The sequence below is a fragment of the Mycteria americana genome, chromosome 1, assembly GCF_035582795.1.
Source record: "Mycteria americana isolate JAX WOST 10 ecotype Jacksonville Zoo and Gardens chromosome 1, USCA_MyAme_1.0, whole genome shotgun sequence".
Taxonomy (NCBI): Eukaryota; Metazoa; Chordata; class Aves; order Ciconiiformes; family Ciconiidae; genus Mycteria; species Mycteria americana.
The window spans coordinates 151,146,188-151,166,040 of record NC_134365.1 but is presented as its reverse complement, the minus strand read 5'-3'; the positions used below and the strand labels follow the sequence as shown (position 1 = coordinate 151,166,040).

Here is a 19,853-nt window from a genome sequence, read left to right as displayed (position 1 = left end):
CTGCTTCGACTCGGAGCCATTTAATAGGGCTCCATGAGGTCTCTGCACAAGGAAAGGAAATGGGAGAGGCTCTCAGGGACCCAACTTGTCAGTGGAGTAGCTCCATGCTAGTGCTTCACCAGCCACGATGAGGAAGCCATGAGGACAGTGTTTCACGGCCATTGGAGCGGAGAGGAGACAGCTGACCTGTACTGCAGTCAGTGCTGGGCTGGCCGAGTGACAGTACTGGTCTACGCTGCAGAAAGCCACGACCTGTCCAGATGGTCCACCTGGCAGCCTGTCAGCCAGATCCAGCTATAGGGTTTCGCAAATGTCTTTAATGCGTCTTTTAAGTTTTTACATGATGCCTACTGATGGATCAGTTCACGGATGGCTGCTCATTTTGGAGACGGGGATGGGCGTACAGCATCAGGGGATACCGGTTACGGCATGACGTGAAGCCCGAGCATTGAGACCATCCTACTGGGTGGTCCTACCACACTGGGGTCCTGGAGCTGGCGCAGAGCCCCTCCCCTGATGGCAGGGGATCCCCCGACAGCACCAGGCTCCTCGGGAGAAGCAGCTGCAAGGGCTGGGGCAGCACATGGGGAAGCACAGCTTGCAAACAGGCTGCTCCATGGACTCCAGCGCCACAAGTCTTTCTGTTATGAAGACACACAGCCTAGGAGATCTTTTTATGATTACTTGGATGGGGAAGGGCAGGAGGAAAAGAGGAGGCAGTTTCAAAGTGAAAAATCTGTTCACTGAGCTTAAATTTAAAGCAGAATTGGAGAGCCATTTTCAAACACTGGACCTGCTATTTAATTTTAAAAGCCCCTCTGCTCTGACAGCACCAAATGAAACGTGAAGTAACAGTGCACTGTCCTTTGTTTATCCCTACTACAAATGTGACAGCAGATTTGGCAGTAAGTGAGCACCCTGATTTATTGCCTGACTTTGTATTTATTAAGCCAAGTTTCATAAAGGGATAAAGCCCCACCACTGCCACAGCTCTATAAGATTTGGAAAAGGGACCAGAGCAGGAAACAATATTCCCAGAAGTCCCACATGTGACCAGGGAAAGGTCCTCCCATGAAAATACTGCAAACAACAGCCACAAGGGCTCTTTTAGAAACACTGAAATAGGGAACACAGTCCGGGCCAGAAGGCACTGCAGTTCTGGGCGAGGATGAGCTCAGAGGGCACAGGAGACCTGAAGGCCAGTACAATGCACCAAATGTTTTTAAAGCCATCACAAATCCCTGTGCACCAGGAGACAAATTCTCTCTCAGATATTTCCGTGGCTTCAGCTTCCCCAGTAGCTTAGTCAAACTTGAAGACTCAGAACAAACAGTACACAGGGGAATTTCCCAGCACGTGGCTCATTTTTTTTTTTGTTCTGGTTCACACGATGTGCACCAGGGTAGTTCTCTCCAGCCAGAAACATTTTTCAAAACAACAGAGAAATCTCTCAAGTGTGTTCCCATTGTGTTTTAGTGTCTAGACCACAAGGAAAGTCACAAGACAGGAAATTCCTCTGCCTTTCAGCAGCCTGACATGAAAAGAGCAGGACCGGTTAGTTATATAAACATGGCTGTGCATGTATTTCATCAAGTTATGCTGCTCTTAACGTTCATATTGGGAGTGGGGGGATTAGATCCTTCTGCTTGTAAATCTCTACCAGTCAGTTTAAAAAGCTTTCAAAAATCTGGTCCTTTTTTTTGGTCTAATTGTTACAGCCATGAAATAAGAAAGAAAACCCTGCTCCAGCCATCAAATGAACTGATCAGCCAGTGACTTCTATGAGAGCTCCCAGCTCTGGTTCTCCCACAGACGTCGTTTCAAATGCAAAGTCCATTTTCCTACATTGAGTTTTTGGTTTTATTGTCGCTGTGGTTTTTAATTATTAAGCAGGCAGATTCCAACCAGTTCTTCTACTCCGTCATCCCTTCCTAACCTTCCCAAGTGCCACCATCAGGCAGTGGGGCTGGCAAAACCCTCAGGGAGCCACAAGCAGAGCATGTTCTGTATGCACGTCCTCGCTCTCTCTTCCAGCATTTTTATGATTCTCAGCACTGTATTACCTGAGCAGCTGAAACTATGTTTTTGCCTCCCAACAGTATGAACTGAAGAACCAGTTAACCACTCTGCTTTGACCTGCAAAGCTTTCTTGTGCCAGCTGTAGTATCTCAGTATCAAAAGCTTTATTGTCAGTAAGTTTTATATTTGAGATCTACATTGGAAGAAGAACTGATTTCAGGTTTCCAGACTCAAAAGAGTGTATATTGAAAGCAATTTTAGGTGACAATCCACTTGAAATCCTAACGCGCTGCAACTTCTTCGTGCAACGTGGTGACACTTTTCAAACCTCACCACCGTCAGCACATCACTTCCCGAAAAAGCCGAGGGAACATACGGCCGAGAGCGCCGTAGGGAGCTGAACAATGCTCCCAGCAGAGCAGTGGCAGCCCTGGGACAAAGCTCAGAAGCAGCTCTGTAACCAAGCTGCCAAAACGCACCCCATGCCAAGCTGCCAAAACGCACCCCATGTGTTTTGCAGAAACACATCCCCATGTCAGTGTTCCCAGTTTGCCTGGAGAGGTGGAGCAACTCATTATAAATAAAAAGACACTAAGAGAAGTCTAGCATGAGGGTAGCTTGAATTGAGCACTGCAGCGCGGAAGCCAGAACAGGAAGGTAAGGGGGACCTGAGCATAAAAGCATCACAGTTTCACCAAGTGTGCTCCCCCCGCCCTGCCTCTCGGTGGGCAGGGATGCCTCTTTCCTGCCTCATACTCCAGTAACCTCCCATAAAATGCAGGAGATGGGACAGAGACGAAGACATAAACCAGCCAAAGATCAGCTGATTTCTTAAGGGTTAATGTAGCGTGTCTCCACAGAGGAAGCAATAGTTTTGAAGGAAACAAAGAAAACGGATGTGTCAGGGTACTCCGATCGTGACTGATGTAAATGTAAATAAACCTAAAACAATTACACACAAGATTGAATCACAGACATTTGTCATCTGTGTAGGATATGCTTCAAACCAACAGATTTTACACAAGTTTGATTATACAATATTTTTGCTTATAAGGTCTACCATAGAATAAACTCTATCAAATGGTGCTTTTCAAACAGCTTACATTTTAATGTACAGCATCAGACATCAAAAGGACACACAGCAGGTTGTGTTTTTTTAAAACCCTCCTTGATTCATCTTTTCTTTTTAAAGATTTCACAGCATAGCTATAGCTGAGACCACAGCAAGCAACAAGCCAATAAAATATGGCTGTTCTAGACAGAAACGAAGTCCCATGTTGACGACACCAGCATGGGCACGGTACTTTGGACTTCTAGTAGTATAACACCGCTAATGCATTAAGTTGCATTAAATTGTCTAGGTGTGTGTCCTTCTGCACAAGTGTTGGGAGAGCCAGAGAGCTCCTCCAGTGGAATCAGAGGGGCTCTGGAGCCTCAGCAAAATTGTGGGTGACTCTGAATAATGACACAGGGGCCACTGTGCAAAACCTCATTTAACATCCTCTCCCTGTCAGACGTGTGCAGTGTAGCAAAGGCTGATTTCACAAACTAAAACAAAAGGAAAGGTAAATGGCTGAATGACACCTGTGAAGAAAGATTAACAGCGCGCCACACCAGGTTGCTTAACAGCAGGATAACCTTATGCAATAACTCTCTGGAGCCAAGCAGTCTGGAACCTCAAGCTTCATAAAACACATTTTTCATCGGCGCACACAAAACAAACACAACAATCACCACCACCCTTCATCTCCCATTGCTTCGCCATCTGCAGTTGCATCCAGTGAGAGACAAGACCAAAAGTTGCACCGATCTGCCTTCCCACACTGGTAATTTCCACATCACGTACATATTGTACTCCCCTCTCTCTCAAACACACACACACTCACTGCACATCACTCTTACTTCCCTACTTCGCAAGAGCATTTCCCATTCTACAGATTTTAACACACAAGACATCTTTAAACCCAAGTAGCAAATCACGTTTTGGTTAGAAAGAGGCCAGGTTGAAAGTAATCATGACAGAGGGAAAGAACACCATTTTTCCAAACTTCACAAAACATTAACTTACAGCTCCCAAACACCGAACAAACAAACAAAGCCAGACATTTCCCCCAAACCCATGCAGCATTTTTAAAGGCCACTCCATGGGAGGAAGGACAGGGGGCAAGCAGGCACCGGGTGTTATGTGGAAAGTGATTCACTTGCAGAAACAAACTGTAGACTCAGAGAGGTGAAATGATGGAAAACCCACTGACTTCAGTCAAGTCAGGACTTCCCCCTCAACACACAGGCTGCCAAGAAAAGCGTTCTGCCATGCCATGCCAGAAGGGGGAAAAAATCATGCTGAAAAGTTAACTTTACCAGAAATTGTCACCAAGACATTCAGCCCTTCAAGGACATCCATTTGCTGGAATCGTCTTCGATTGATGAGCGGATAAACCTTCCCCTGACCACTTCTGTCTAGCAGCATCAGACCACTTTCAGTGCCCACTAACAAGTTCACTCCTAGAAGAAACAAAAACAGATCCAGGTTAGCAGGCAGATTTTCCACATATTCTGATGAACTGATGCTTGATATAGCAACTGTCTTGTTTCAAGCAGGTCTACCCACTGCTGGCTGGGTCTCAGCTGCCTGCAGCCTAAAAGATTTCACGATGTAGAGGCTGCCTACATTACCTACCCACAGTGACTACTGACGCCAAATTGCAGTGCTAAAGAGAGCGAGAGACTGGTAGACCATGGAGAGCTTTCTAGAGCACTGGTTCCCAAACAAAAAGGCATGCTAATGTTGGAGGAGGGGTGAGGCACAAAGAGGTACCCAAGCTTATATATTCCGAAGATGTAGTAGCTGTTGGTAGGGGCGTTGGTAACAGGATGCTCTTGACAAGGACATTGCAAAAAAGCAGTGGTAGGGGCTTGGTCCCCACTGGGAGAAGCAGACTGCGGTGCAGCCCTCCTGTAAAAGGACAGGCACAGGGCTGGTCCTCAGCTTCCCAACAATCCTTTCCATCTGAATCTTAAAACTAGGGGAATTACAGTAATCTTGTGTTTCCACAGATTTCTCCTAAAGATCAAGCAAATACAGATGAGAAAAGTCAGTAGGCCAGTTTCTTTCTACAAAGGTCCAACCATCCACTGGAACACTTTCCAAGAGTCCACAAAACCTTCGTATTTATAATCACTTACATTTTTTTAGTAATAAATACATGTATAATATATATATAAGACTAGGTTTTAAAAACCTATTAATATATTATCACTTCTAAATTTCATGACTATTTATTTGCAATAGTGTTTCAGTCTAGGACCCTACAAATTATGCAGAGACAGATCAGATACAGTACATGAAATGGAAATCAAACCAGATGCATGACTTGCTTTCTTAGACTTCTATGTTGCAATCCCAATGTAAAACTGGTCATCCTTAAGCATAATAAAGTAATGAAATAAGAAAAGCAAAACTCACACAAGGTGATCATAGTTATATTGCTTAACGGGCTTAATCCCTAGCCAAGACAATTAAACCCCAGAGATATAACTACACTGGTGCCAGTGGATGTATCATTCAGGCTGATCCCGTAACAAACCTTTTCTAATGCAGCACGTGGGCCCAATACACACAAGTCTGTATCTTGGTGCGGTCTGCATCTATAGCAGTGACATGCCTTCTCACAGTATTGAAAAAGGGCATTGCTCACAAGGATGAGGAATGCTACCTAAACAATACCCTGGCTACCAGACATGGGAGGGGTTTGCAAAAAGGAGAGCATGTTCACTGTGACCCAGAGGGCACGAGGTGTCTCCCAAAGGGGACAGGGTGTTAGTGGAGAGCAGAGCTGCAGCCAGGAGGAGGTAGTGATGGGGAAGGAGCCTGAGCTGCTGGTGCTGGCGCACTCTGAAAAGCCTCTGGCTGGATGAGAAAAACAGACGTAGCCCATGGAGAGGTTGGAAACCATCACGCATCTCCACTTTCCTCTCTCTTGCCCTTTCAGTAAGGAAACTTCAGAGGTCCCAGCAGTCCCCACAAACCATCTCCTCTCTCTTTGCTCAGACTTGCTGCTCTGCTACTACTCTGCCTCCTCCAGGCAGGAAACTACATGGACACTGGCAGGCACAGAACCCATCTTGGGAGAGGGCCCACAGCCCTCCTGGGCTCTCCTTCAGCTGCTGACGCCTCCTCCATCCCCTCCCTGCCCTCCTCCTGCCTCTGCATCCCCCACATGGGTCTGCACCTGCTGGCTCCTGTCCCACGGACGCTGGGGGCATTTCACATCAACCGTCTCCCATACTGGGAAACATCCTCAAACTGGGAAGCGGTGGAAGGAGGTAGGGAGAGCGAGGCACGCAGGGAGTCAGGGCTCGGCACAGGCTGCAGCAGCACCAAACCAGCCAAGGAAGCGCCCAGCAGTCGGTTTCCTTCCTGCAGCTCCAGGACCCATTGACTAAAGCTGTCAGTGATTCAGCTTCAACACATATTTTTGTATTTTTTCCAGTGTGGATTACAATTCAAAGCAAGCCACGTGCAAACTGCTCCCTTAGAGTCCCTTCCCTTCTTTTCCCATCAGGGCTCAATCGCTTCTGCCTCCACCCTCATCTCTTCCTCTGCTGCCTTTGCGGTGCAGTTGTTTCTGCTTTGAGTTTACACGCGTGCCCGTCCCCTACCCCTTCCCTTAGCTATACGCTTTTTCAGATGAAACTGCGGAGGTACTATGCTGGTGGCAAGCAGTGCCTATATTTTAAAATGCAGGCACTGTCTTTATTCACAGCCAGCAGAGCTCTTCTACTGCCATCCACAATTAAGCAGTTCTGGTTTTTCAAACAAATGGAAATGCTTCCTGAAAGAGTACAGGCTGTCTGTGGAGGCTGGGTGCAAAAATCTACGCTGCTGCATCCATGTCATTAACACTGACTTTCACCACTTAGAACTAGAAGAAACAGCATCATAGACCTAATGCAATCAGCAGCCTGCCAGATACTATGGCATTACCACTGGTAAAGGCAAAGCAAAACAAAGCAAAGCAACCCCCCCCCCCCCCCCCCCTTTCTGAATAAGACCACCACCATGAAATGGCTTAATTTGCTTAAGGGTAAAGGAAGCTAAACCTTATCAAGAAATAAGCATGTGTACCAGCTTGCATCACCATCAGTTTGGCCCTAAATGTTCAACATGGAAGTGCTTTGTTACAGCTGTAAAACACCTCTAGGATTTTATGCCTATACTTTAAATCACCATGACAGTCAGATACCTAGATCAAAGAAATATAAAACCATTAACACAAATTGCTACTGGCAAAACAAGGCAGATCAGAGAAATTATGAGTCATCTTTACTGATCCCATACGATTTCTCTCTGCCTTCGCCCTCTCACAGCCTGAAAGTTTACATTTGCACAAGTCTTCATTTTATCAAAGAATGATTCATATGAATACATGCAGAAATAGCACTGGGGTAAAAATTCTTACCAGTAAGTTCTGGAAATAAAGAAAACAGCAAATAGGAAGATAAGGTGTTGGGAGAGCTATTTAATTGACATGGTTTTGCAGGCAAGAAGGATAGGACAACAATGCTGTTCTGAGAAACAAGAAATGCTGGAAATAACCCCAAAAGAGAACTAAAGCCTTGGAAGGAGCTGTGAAAATGTAAACAAGAAAAGTGCACTGTGTTACCTATACAATCATCGTGTAACTCAGGGGAACGGCCAACTCTCTTCTTCTTAGTTTTTAAAATGACATGCACGTAATATACACAAGCATCATTTATTAACATCTAGATAATGAAAAAATTCAGGTGGCCCCATAGATTCTGGCCAAGAAAGAAATGACACAGCAGAGAAAAGCCTTTGCTGGGTGTTGCAGCAGTGGTTCCACATTGTAGCAGGCAACAAACACTGTTCTAAGCCTTTCAACCAGTGTTAGGGTGCTGACTAATTGTCTGACACCAACATAAATTACTCCTTGTGACAAGAAGGCCAGACACACTTGGTCAGCTGACATCCCATACCCAGCTTCCTTCTGCACTAACCACTCTTAACGAAACCAAGCCATAGTCTCACACTGGAAAATGTCCCTCCTATCCTTCTCTTTTCCCTCTTCCTTCCAACATAAACTGATGACTGAGGTGGAAAGTCATCTTACAAAACACATCTTAATCAAGCTCCGAAACAATACATTAGCAAGAGGCTCAAGATGATGATTATTTTTCAAATGGAATACCCTATGTGCACCAGGTGTACAATGCAAAGATGACCACAAGTTCCCAAACATTGCAAGAGATGTACCAACAAGGGCTAGAGAGAAAAGGACATCCTGATCAGCTGAACGAAGTCTGAAGTGTGCCATCAGAAACATATATACAGCAGTGGGAAATTATACCAAAGCAGAAGCAGCATAATAATAATCAGCCCTTGCAACAAAAAGATGTAAACAAGCATTGAATAAATGCAGAGAAACAGCTAAGGTTTCAGAGATATGTTCTCAAACACTGTAAGTTCATACTAGCACGTCGGCACTTCAGAAGTGCAGGAGACAAGGGAGAAACAGGTTTGCATTACCCCATAAGGCAGCACACAGTATCTCAGAATTGAATCTCTTCTTGTATTTGCGAATCTCTGGGGTATCGCTCTGTGGCCGCGTATTTGTGGGATTCACATTGACAACTGATCCTTTCCGTGTAGGGTCTTGTCTTATTGCCTCTGATCTCATTGCTTCACTAGAAAATCCTACTGAAAAAAAGAAAAGTAAAGTGCATGTAATAACACTTAAGTGCTAAATTCTGGCCATATTTTCTTTACACCAAACAACCCAAATCAGTAACTGAGAATATTGAGCAAGTCTTTCTCTTTGTAAGAAATGTAAATGGAAAAAGAAATAAACTATGTAATCCACTGCAAATCAAATAAAAAGCATGACGGTAACATTTGTAAGTACTTTGAAGAGCCACTTAAGTCACTGAACCCTTTTTCAATTGTCGTCTTCAGCTGCTTTACTTACCCACAGAAGTCACAGTTGTCCCACTAGATGGAGAAATCTGTAGTAATCTGGGGTCTATAAAAGGTGTAAAGGAGGAGGAAGATTTGTGTTTCTGGAGTGTGTTACTAGCGGACTGAGTCTGCAATGTAAATTTCAACTTTATTAATATTAATGACAATAAAAAGCACGGACAACAACAACCAACATTTTTAAGTCACTACAGAATTATGCTACAGAGCCTCCCCAAGCTTTTATACTTCCTTTATAGATACACAACGCACTGCAGGCACCACACCTGGACTAGATACATATGCACACTGCACATGTTACAGAGAAATGTAATTAGCTAAATTGTCATCCCTGTCACCTCAGCTGCTAGCGAAGATTTTTAGGACTGGCCACTACCATCAGGCACAAAGTGAGGGAATGTCTCTTTTTTTAAAAATCTGCTTAAATGTATGTATACTATCTTATCTGCAAGCTGTCCACTACCTACAACTTTTGAATTTATGAAGCATCTCCTAAAGTGAGCTAGTTTAATAAATTATGAAGTTTGATCTCTTGGATTGTGCAACAAAATCAGAACCATCTGGGATCAAGCGTTCACTTCTACGATGGATTATGTTTCAATGTCCACTACTGTTCGTTCTCCCTATTTTGTTTAACCTGAGCCTCTTGCCAGAAAGCTGCAGCAGGTTCTTCCACCTTTATTTGACAAAGCAACATATTAAACCTGTATTGAACAAAGGGGCTCATTAGTGTGGAAGGTGTAGCAAACGGTGATATGAAGCTATGAATATGTAGTGGATAAAACCACTGGTGCTTGCTGAGTTATGTGGTCTAAACATGAAAAAACATAAAGAAAGGAAAAAGACAAGTGAAACAATGAACTGTTAAAAGTGGAAATGGAACGACTTAAAAACCCTTGCCAGTTTAGTATTATAGTGACAACATTGCATACTGAAGCAGAATGGGACAAGTGGAAAAAAAAAAAGTGTATATATAAAGGGCGTGCATGTGGGTAAGTTACACCAAGCAGTACTGGGCTTTTGCTCAGCTTTATGCAAACGTAGTTAGAGACACTTCTTTATCATCAACTAATCTTCAACCTCTGACCTTTCTAAGCCTCCGCTCTCTGCAGAAAAAATAGCAATGGGTCTTAGGAGTGTATCACTCCCCTGCACAGCTCAATACCAAAAGGCTTCTTCGCTACCAGCCACTGCCACAGCCTCCACTTCCCAAGCTGAGTTAACCGAACCCTGCTTATTTATTGCTTAGATCAAAGTAATGAGCAAGCATATCTCTGGATCAATCAACTGATCTCTATAACCTACAAGAGTGTGCTTTTAGAAAGATCAAAGACCAATGAAGCATAGCTGAAAATTAAGTATTACGCTAACCGAATTTCCAGGAGGAAACCCTGCCACCCACCCTCCTGCTACGTGGTTCAGAAGCATTTTTGATCCTGTGGTAAACACGTGTATCGCCATCAGCCTACCCAGCTCACCGCAACCCCTCTTTCTATTCACACCACTTGCATGCCTACATGGCAGGACAGCTCTACCCGGAGAAGCAGCAGCTTCTTTTCACCGAGTTTTGCTCCCCCTGCTTGCATAGAGAAAGTGGCTCCCCCTGAGAGCCAGGCTGGCCACCCAGCCGGGATTGGAGCCACCACACCGGGTTCCTCGCTCGCTGCTAGGGTCGGTAAGGGGCGAACGACGCCCTTCGTTCACACGTGTGCACCTCCTCTGCGGCGAGGGGTTACACACACGTGAGGGACCGGGCTTGTCCACCAGTGCTGGGTGAGTAAGGGAAGGCACCGTCCTGGGATCAGCCCAGGACAGCAAGAGGGAGCTTCCCCTGCAGCGAAGCATTGCTTCTCCACCTGGGCACAACCAGCACTGGTGGAGAACAGTCATCTTTACACAGCTGCTTTTCAGAGTACAAACATACTTGGAAAAAAACCCAAAGATTTTCCCCCATTCATTATTCCAAAACAACAATACCTCAGGCTTTTACAACCCTCCCGGGCAACACCTGATTTGTTCATCCAGCCTATGGGGCAAGCTTTTAAGAGCAAAATCCCTCCACGGCCGCTGCCGCTTCCTCTCCCAAAGGGTGAGTTTCCACAAGCAGCTCGTCATACGTGCGGAGTTACTAGCCCAGCCTTTACTGACAAAGCCAAAATTAACCACTAATTTTTAAGAGGCACACTGCTTGCAATTAGCCTGCTCCCGGAATAAAACAGAATTAAAAAATAAAAGAGTATTGGCTTGAAAATGCAGTAGTCAAGTTTAGTTTAAAACGAACGCCATGCAATTAATGACTCACTAAGAGGAAGCAAAAATAGTAAACTGGCAAGTTTGGCATGGGACTGCTCTAGAGTTAAGGGCTTCTTACACAGAACTGAAATGTGTTATTCGGGGGGTGGGAACAAAGGTGACAGAAAAAAAAAGCAGGGGAGATTGGCTGGAGTTCCTTTGCAAACTAGCTACTAGGCAATGCTGCTATAACCCTACGAAAGCAGCCAGCTGTGGTGTAAGACATACCTCATTAGTAGTTAGCTTGTCCTGGGGTGTCTGTGGGGACATGGTGGGTGTCGGCTGGCTGGAGGATGGGGAGGAGGAGGTGGAGGAAGTGGAGGAGGAATGGCTTTGCTGTAAGAGATCTGGCAAGAGGTGAATGCGACCGGCAAAGCCATTGCTCTCATGATGGCTGGCACGCTTTTTGTCAACTGTACTCTGTAGAAAAAACAGGCACACTTGTCTTGCTCAAGTGCTGCTTAAAGGTCTACATCCCTAACAACCTCTCTCCTTCTCTCCCTCGCTCGCTTCCTACCTTTTCACATTTATTTATTTATTTATTTTAAAAAATAAGCTGATAATCCATGCCTTGATGCCTGGATGGAAAGGGAAAGTGGGCAGAGCTACTAGAATTCAGCAAATTCCCACCTCTTCTGGCAAGCAAAAGCTTAGTTCGTGTGGTTGACTGGCACAGCCAGTCCCACTAATTAACAGAAGAGTAACTGCACCGGTAAGTCTTCCACCACAACGCGGACAAGCACATTTCTGGGGGGGCGGGGAGGATTTCTTCCCCTATTGTTTTGTTTAAAACTAACTTAATTCCTATACAGATACAAGCTTGGACTGTCTGGTGAATGCCTTCAGCTAACTATTTAAAACAATAAGCATGAAATCTTAATTTTCAAACCAGAGGGCTCAATTAAGAAATTGGCATTCAGTTGTGAAATTCAGAAATGCGATTACCGAGGAAACTCCTATAAGCTAGCACGCTCATTAACACACGAGCTCATTTAAAAGCAGGGAAACATTATCTTTCAGAGGCACAAGAATGCAATATTTTCGGAATCAAAGGCAACAACACAGCACTCTAGCTCTGTCCACATTCTCTGCCTCGCCACCTATTTTGCTTCTCCGTTCCCCCACACTAACTGTTGCAAGAATTTGTATGTACGTGTGTGTGTATGCTATCTGGGTGGTCTGTATGCCCTCAACTACAGGTTCAAAACAATTTTAAAAACACTCTGAATGCCTCCCCCCCCCCAGCCTCCCTCCCAGCCCCACTCCTGAGAGCCACATTTGGTTCTATGGTAAAACTAAACAAAGTTCTTGCTCCAGGTACTTGCTCCACACACCTGCAGCTTTTCTACCCTTCTCTGCCACAGACTTTGAGGTACGCTGCATAGTGCTGCCACGGGTGTCACTGGAAAGCATGCAAAACAGTAGCAAGGGGTGAAGGGCTACTCTCCTCTTTGCATGCATCAAACATCTTGCTCCTCTGAAATTCACTACAGCTGTGTCTTGATAATACGAACAACAAATATAATGTAGAAACAGCATGGGTGAATGAGCGAGTGGGTTAATGAGCACAGAAAAGGTGCAGCACTGCACAGGGAAGGGAAAGCAATACCTGTCGGACTATTAAGGTGCCCTCCTTAGAAGGAGTCAAGGCAGGTTCACTCTCCACATCGTCATGGACGATCATGGTTTTCACTGACTCTGTTTCACCATTGCTCAAGTTCAGTGTTGACCTATTGGCCGGATGAGAAATAACTGGAGTGAGATAACAGCATTTGTGCCCTAGCTTTCATTGCCCACACCAAGGCACACTCAAAATTAATTTATATTGTGACCAGAGAGCAATATTTACATAACCTGCCTAGAAAGGCTTCTCTATAAGAAAAATAGTCAGGAGTTTGTTCAACACCGCTTCTTGTTTTATAACAAATCAAAAGAAAGGACATAATTTATAGAAGCCTACTTTTTGAAAAGATTACCCTCTGTGTTTGAAAACGTGACATACAAGGCTGCCATGTCTTGCTCATAGATTGTTGTAAGCTGAAAGAACTAACATACAAGCCAAAATATGAAACGTCCTTTTCCTTCAGCCCCCTAAGAGGGAAAATGGAAGCAAAACACAGAAGAACTAACACTGCTCGGACGTCATCTGGTCCAGAAGTAGATTCATCTGCTCCTTCTTGTTCCATATCATCGTCTTCCTCATCTGTTGTCCCTGACTCCTCACTTGAGGATGAATAATCCGTCACTTTATGTGGAGGTCGCACATCCTCTACCGCTCGCAATTCCTTTGCCAATGCAGTTAAATCCTGACAGGAGAGGGAGGAAAAAACTGATGTTGCAAGGAAGAGAGGAGCAGAGTTTGCAAGACAGCCCAACTGAATTAGTGCCCGACTTTACTCACTTGTTCACTGCTGTGTTTCCATAGCCCCAGCAGTATTGTTACCTTTGATTTATTCATTCCCGATAGTTACCAAAACTCACTTTCTGATAAATTAAAGCACCGAAAGACTCAACATAAGGAAGCCTTGCCATATTATAGAAAAATGTGCATATTCTGAATCCAAAATATCCTGATTATGACTTCAGTTTATCCCATTATACCATCTGAAGGACATACGTAAGCACCCGGACCCACTCTCACACAGCGGTTGACTGTCACAGACCATTTTCCTAAACTTTGCAGGTTAATAGCATCCACCACAAGAAATCTAGGCAGCAAGGTAGCAGAAACATCCTAAGACTTATTGAGCCATGCAAGGCACAGTCGCAGAAAGCTGACCTCCTTGAAACCTTTTGATCCATTTCCAGCTGCATGGATCTGTGCTAAGGAGTCCACTTGAGAAGTCAGATTCATTAGCACCAGCTCAGTCGCACACGACTGTCAAACAGTATGGGACATAAGCTGCTTTTCTGTCTGCAGCTTGGAGTGTGGGCAAACCAGGTTTGCAGTCAGTGCAATCTGCTCTCAATTGTGTAGCTCTGCTTCATTTAGCTGAATACAGTTTATGGCAAATACTTCACACATTATACTATCAGAAGTGAAGGACCAACCTCTATGTTTCTTTAAGACAGCAGCTTTAACTGACGGATTTGGGTGCTAGTGCAGTATCATAATGGCAAGAGAAAAAAGCTTTAAGGAAAGTTGGAAATACTGTGAAAACCCACCGTGATCCCCCAGATACAACTGAACATAGAGCTGTAATCAACTGTAACAGCAGTCAGATAAAGAAAATGTCAGAAATCTTTCACAGAAATAGCAACAATTTAAGGTCTTACCACTTCTCCCTGCACCATTCAGCCCAGCATTGGCACATTCAGATCAAATGCATGATCATTGGTCCAGCCCCAGGAAGGAAGCACAGGATGGAAAGAGAGAAAGGAAAGGTTAGGAAGGAAGAAGAGCAGAGAGCAGAAATCAATTCCAGAAGCAGAGCAAATTCTAATGTTTAATGTACTGTGATGTGTGCAGGCAACTGCAGAACCCAGGACATGCTGCTGGGCTCACAGATACAAACTTCAACTCAAGCTGAAGTTCACCCCCAATGGCATCATGAATGGAAGCTCACACTGTATTTTTTGTGGGCCTACCTAAAAAAGAGGGGGGACAGGGGAAAGTGGATGCAACTTACAGCAGGCTTGATAGGTCTAAAGACTTCCTTTTTCTCTTCAGGCTTTTTAGGTGCACTTTCATGACGCTGTGATGGCGAACCCTCTGATTTGGATGATGCTGTGCGTGCCAAGACCCCAAAAGGAACACAGAACAAAACAGATTAAGCAGGGAGCTAAAATATGGTTTCTTAGTTCACTTTGGAGTGGGGAAGAGAGGTGAGAAGACTATCAGGCGGTGCCTGACAGCAAGACACGAGTTTCACTGGTTCACTATTACATTGTCCCTGAAGAACTATACAAAAAACCATCATAAGCTGTGATCTGTATAGGTGCAGCTGACTTACAACTGAAGCCAAAGTAAACTGTCAAACAGTTGTAAATCAAAGAGGGTAACTCAAGTGTGGCCACAAGCTGGAAAACCTGCACCAGCATCCAACGTACCCCAGCTGAGACCTGTCTGTAGCAGTCTGCACCCCTTCAGCCACCACTGAGGAGACAGGCAACAAGCACCAAAAGGAGCTATGAGAGCATGGAAACTGGGCTGTTTGCACATGGGAAAATGCAGCAGTGACTGAACGCGAGTCAGAGGACACTGAAAACACTTTCGCAACAACTTCTGCACCCACTGTCTTTCCCAAGCAAGGACACAGGGCCAAGGGGGGTACTGGAAGCTAACTCATCTTTGATACTGCATGCTCAAAGGTCTTCCCCATGAGGGTCATCATCCTTCGTTATCAAGTGTTGCACGACTCAATACGTTTATAAACACAACGTTACAAAGGGTGGGGGAAGGACTTACATCTCATCCGGAACCGCTCTCCAGACCCACTCTGAGAGCCGGGGTGGGAGCCAGGCTGTGAGCCAGAGTTGCTTGAACCTGAAGAACTGCCACTGCCCGGTCTTGGTACGAGCTTCTCCACCCTTTCCCACAGCAGACGAGGCTCTATATTGCTGTATCAGGGGAGGGAGGAAAGTCTTTGTCACACACTTCCGTTTCAGATTCCCATTTCTAAACTCAAACATCACTCTTCCTCAGTGTTCTGATAATAACTCATCTGAAAGAGCACTTAACACTGAGGTGAGGGCATCAGTGATGCTTCACAACCCAAGCAGTGGCTCCCTTTGAAATACTTATCACCTTATTTAGGATGGTAAAAAAAAAAAAGTTTATGTGGGTGTAAGCTATTCTTTTTATTTGGAACTGGCTACCTAGATACTGGCTACGTATCTAATCTAGAGTGGACAGTTCTCTCAGCCTGCATGCAGCAGGTTTGAAATTGGCTCAGAATTGCCCTGGCCACCCAAATCACGAGCCAAAAAGCCAGCACTGCCTGTCCCTCTCAAAATACCCTCACCCCTGGCCAGTGAGCTAATTCTGGGGTGGCCTGTCCACGGTGCTCTGCTGAGCTCTGGAGGCAGCCCCTTCCTTTCCCCCTTCCTGACCTCAGATGCTCTGTGTCACAGCTTACAGACGCTTCTCCAGCTCTTAAAGTCTGGTTCTGGCTGAGAGGCCAGAAAGTTTCTGAGCTCTCTTCACTTTAGTTGTTACAAACACTTCTGCTGCCAGTAATCCCCACAGTACGCCCAAGATGACCTGTTGCACCAAAAGGCAAGATGTTCATGAATGACCACATTTTTTCAGTAATCTTAAGGATATTTTGAAATTATTGCAAAAGTTACAGGGCAGGCAACTCAAAGGAGGAGAGGGAAGAAGAAATTTTGCCAGGGTTTGTTGGCACACGTGCTACACCAACGGAAATTAATATTAATCACTACTGAAAAGGGATCCAAATTCATCCTCCTTTCACATCCCACAAGACAATGCCAAAAGCTCTCTGGAAACGCCTGGCTTCCCATGAGCCTTTTCCTTCCAATGCAAGAAAGGCAAGGACATGTAGGCTTACGAACCTCGTGGAGTTTCTTTGACCTGCTTGGTTATTTGGCTGCCCACTACCCTGCAGTGGAGAATCACGGCGGGACAGGACTGGTGATCGGGACGTTGTTCTCACAGGTACCTTGGGAGAAAAAAGGTTGTGTTAAACCCATGAAGAGGAGAGAGAGAAGAGGAAGATTAAACCTCTCCTGCTACAGAATATATTCTTAAGTTTTTAACAACACTTAATTCTAAGTCCAAGCTAGCATCAACGACCAAAAGCAATAAACAAACACCCACAAAACCAAGAGCCTTAGTTGGGATGCTGTTCAGATTTTGAAGAGACCTCAAAGTTTAGTCTTAACATTAACTAGTGTTTAATAGTTACCACACGAACACATACACACCCTGCTACACTCCAACTACGGAGACATTTAAAAAGAATATGGCATTTTGACTGAAGCAGGGGAGGCACAAAGCAATTTGCTGAAACAGCATGAGAATTAGGAGAATAAGCTCAGGGGAACCAAACAAATGCCCGGGAATGGATCAGCAGAAGGCAAAGACTGGTGGGGGAGCAAGAATATACTCAGAAGAAGCAAATCCCGTGGATGGGAGTGGGGGGGTGGGAGGGGGAGAGGAGAAGGAAGTATATTGAATGTTTCCTTTTTGTTCAGTTCCATCTCAATTTTAAATATGTGTATGATTCATAGTTTGGGTTCCTAACAGATGAAGAGGAAAATTAACTCTGAGCAATAACCTCAGGGATATTTTAAATTCTTTCCTGAATATGGTAATGATTTGTTAACTTTGCATAATAAATTGTCTCTCTGATATAGCTGCATTCTATAAATAATTGCCAATTTTATATGAAGCTTCAATATTGTACTCAAGGTTGATTATCATTAACCCATTGACTGAACACCTACATTATGATCTGCCTTCTAAAATACTATTACCAATGCTGGCACAAGGGCACGGTCTTCCCAGTGCCCAGGGTATCACATCCTTAAAAAAAAAATAATTAATAATAAAAAAAAAATCACACATCTGTCTTTCTACTCCTTACCCTTGGAGGCACCTCGTCACTGTCTGATCTAGCCCAAGCCTTTTGGGTGGGGTCAGGTACCTCCGACTTAGAGTCAGAACTCTGATTTAGCACTTCACTGCGTGAAGGTGGATATGGGTCCTGGGAACGAAGATGGTGATGAGCAAATTTGGGAGAAGGGTCACTGAAGGAATGGGATCGCGAGACAGGGGAAACATTGTTCTTGAGAGATGCCAGATGGGACCACTGTACCTTACAAGAAAACAAAACATAAAACATTCAATGCGCTCAGTATAACTGGCTTTCCAATTAACACAGAATAAAGGCAGGTGGGGCGGGCAGAGACAAATTGGTTATGGCATTAGGTAAGCGTGGGGTGGAATCAATGCACTTAAAAGCAAGGCAAGCGCCCAAAGAACGTAACAGACTGAAAATACAGCACATATGCATTTTTTTGTGAGATACGCTCTCCACATACACATACACTGGTGCCCAGAAGAAAAGGGGACCTAATATCTGCACCATGAGCCTGAGTCCAAAGGCCACTCAAGACAGAAGTCACCTTCCGTTCCCCAGTCTTCAGCGGGCTTTGGTCAGGTCTCATGGCAGCACTGGTGGGTTGGGAAATTTGAAGCAGATATCCAATTGAAGAAATGTACAAAATCAAATAATGCTGTAAAATGTGCAAACCAACAGACATTTACGTCACCTAATAAATTTAGGAACTAGATACAGTTCCAAACATTTGGAGAAACACCATAACACAAAAGCCTTTATTCCTTTACAGTCATTGCAACATATATAAAAAACCCGTAATATATATTGTATATAGTATACATATGTACAATGCATATTATACTTACACCATATATGTACCATATACTGTACATATATACATATTTATACACAAACTAAGCACACACGTACACACACACATATTCAATTACACATACTAAGAAGGCACAACAGTGACTCCAGAGTTAAAACTCCATTGGGATTTCCATTGAAATCCATCCTGACCCTTCAGCCTATTCCCTCCTCATGCATAAACCTGCGTTTCAGAGTTAATTTTTGAAACTAAGGAGGAGGAAAGGTCATAACTGAGGAACACACTGTTTTCACGCCTAATAATTAAGCAAAACTTTGCTTTCAACCCCTGTTTCAGTAGGCTGGTTGTATTTGTTTTTATATGATTATTATTTCCTCAATTTTAATACACACAGCTGTTGAAGAGCCTGATTATTCTTAATATGAGTGGAAGATCCAGACTTTAAAAGTAACTGGCACAGAGAGCATAAAGATACAAGTCCAATATTTTGAAATAGTCACAGAGGTTTGAATAAAAGCCAGGAATTAATGAGTAAGAGATGAAGTTCTGCCTGATTTCTCCCACTCTCCCGTCTGTTCAAATTCTCCTGTTGCCCAAAAGAGTTGCAATACCTAGTCACAATCAGGGATGGTTTTAGCTTGCACTGTCATCAACAGCCTTAATTTGGGAGAAGAAAATTCTGCATGGAAACAGAACTGAATGCAGAACTATACTGTCTAATTTAGCAGATCTAAACCACTCAGAATTTATGGGCTATGTCTAAGTTTTAGAGAAAGGTTGCTTTTTAAATTAATGCTGTAATTCCTATGAGATACAGATACCAAGATCTGGAGGCCCTTCATTAGAAAACAACAGAATGACAGCAGCCACGCAGCTCAATGGTTTCAACCTCTTTTTGATTTTCCAGGGGTGGAACAGAGCTCTTTTTAGCAACTGTAAGCCTACTGACAACAAACTTGCTTTTCTTAGTCATGTTTTGTAAATCTCTTTGAAGCCCTGCTCATACTATTAAAAACCATTTGTTTAGTTAGCTTTTTCCGCAAGAATTTAAGAAACCAAGCAAGCTCACTTCTTTCCTGAGCATCCTTTTTGGTAGTAAATATCTTGCACAGATCAAATTCTGAATTATAAAAGTATACTGGAACTGTCACCAGTGTTTAGCCCACCATTCCACTGTTGCACAGAT

The 19,853-nt window shown here is 44.2% G+C and overlaps 1 protein-coding gene across 9 annotated transcripts in view; it reads right to left on the bottom strand.

Annotated features, from left to right (window-relative positions):
- MAP4K4 (mitogen-activated protein kinase kinase kinase kinase 4) overlaps positions 1 to 19,853 on the bottom strand; it is a 165,675-nt gene that overhangs the window by 12,842 nt on the left and 132,980 nt on the right. For 2 of the 9 annotated variants that reach the window (XM_075524485.1, XM_075524512.1), the window contains 10 exons: positions 17,860 to 18,090; positions 16,826 to 16,932; positions 15,717 to 15,868; positions 14,938 to 15,035; positions 13,439 to 13,614; positions 12,918 to 13,038; positions 11,537 to 11,728; positions 9,009 to 9,126; positions 8,570 to 8,740; positions 4,381 to 4,524 (listed from right to left, as the gene is read on the bottom strand). In XM_075524485.1, coding sequence (XP_075380600.1) covers positions 4,381 to 4,524; positions 8,570 to 8,740; positions 9,009 to 9,126; positions 11,537 to 11,728; positions 12,918 to 13,038; positions 13,439 to 13,614; positions 14,938 to 15,035; positions 15,717 to 15,868; positions 16,826 to 16,932; positions 17,860 to 18,090 — 1,510 coding nt within the window. The remainder of the gene's footprint in view (positions 1 to 4,380; positions 4,525 to 8,569; positions 8,741 to 9,008; positions 9,127 to 11,536; positions 11,729 to 12,917; positions 13,039 to 13,438; positions 13,615 to 14,937; positions 15,036 to 15,716; positions 15,869 to 16,825; positions 16,933 to 17,859; positions 18,091 to 19,853) is intronic. The other 7 variants (XM_075524527.1, XM_075524554.1, XM_075524494.1 and 4 more) reach the window with 6 other exon arrangements.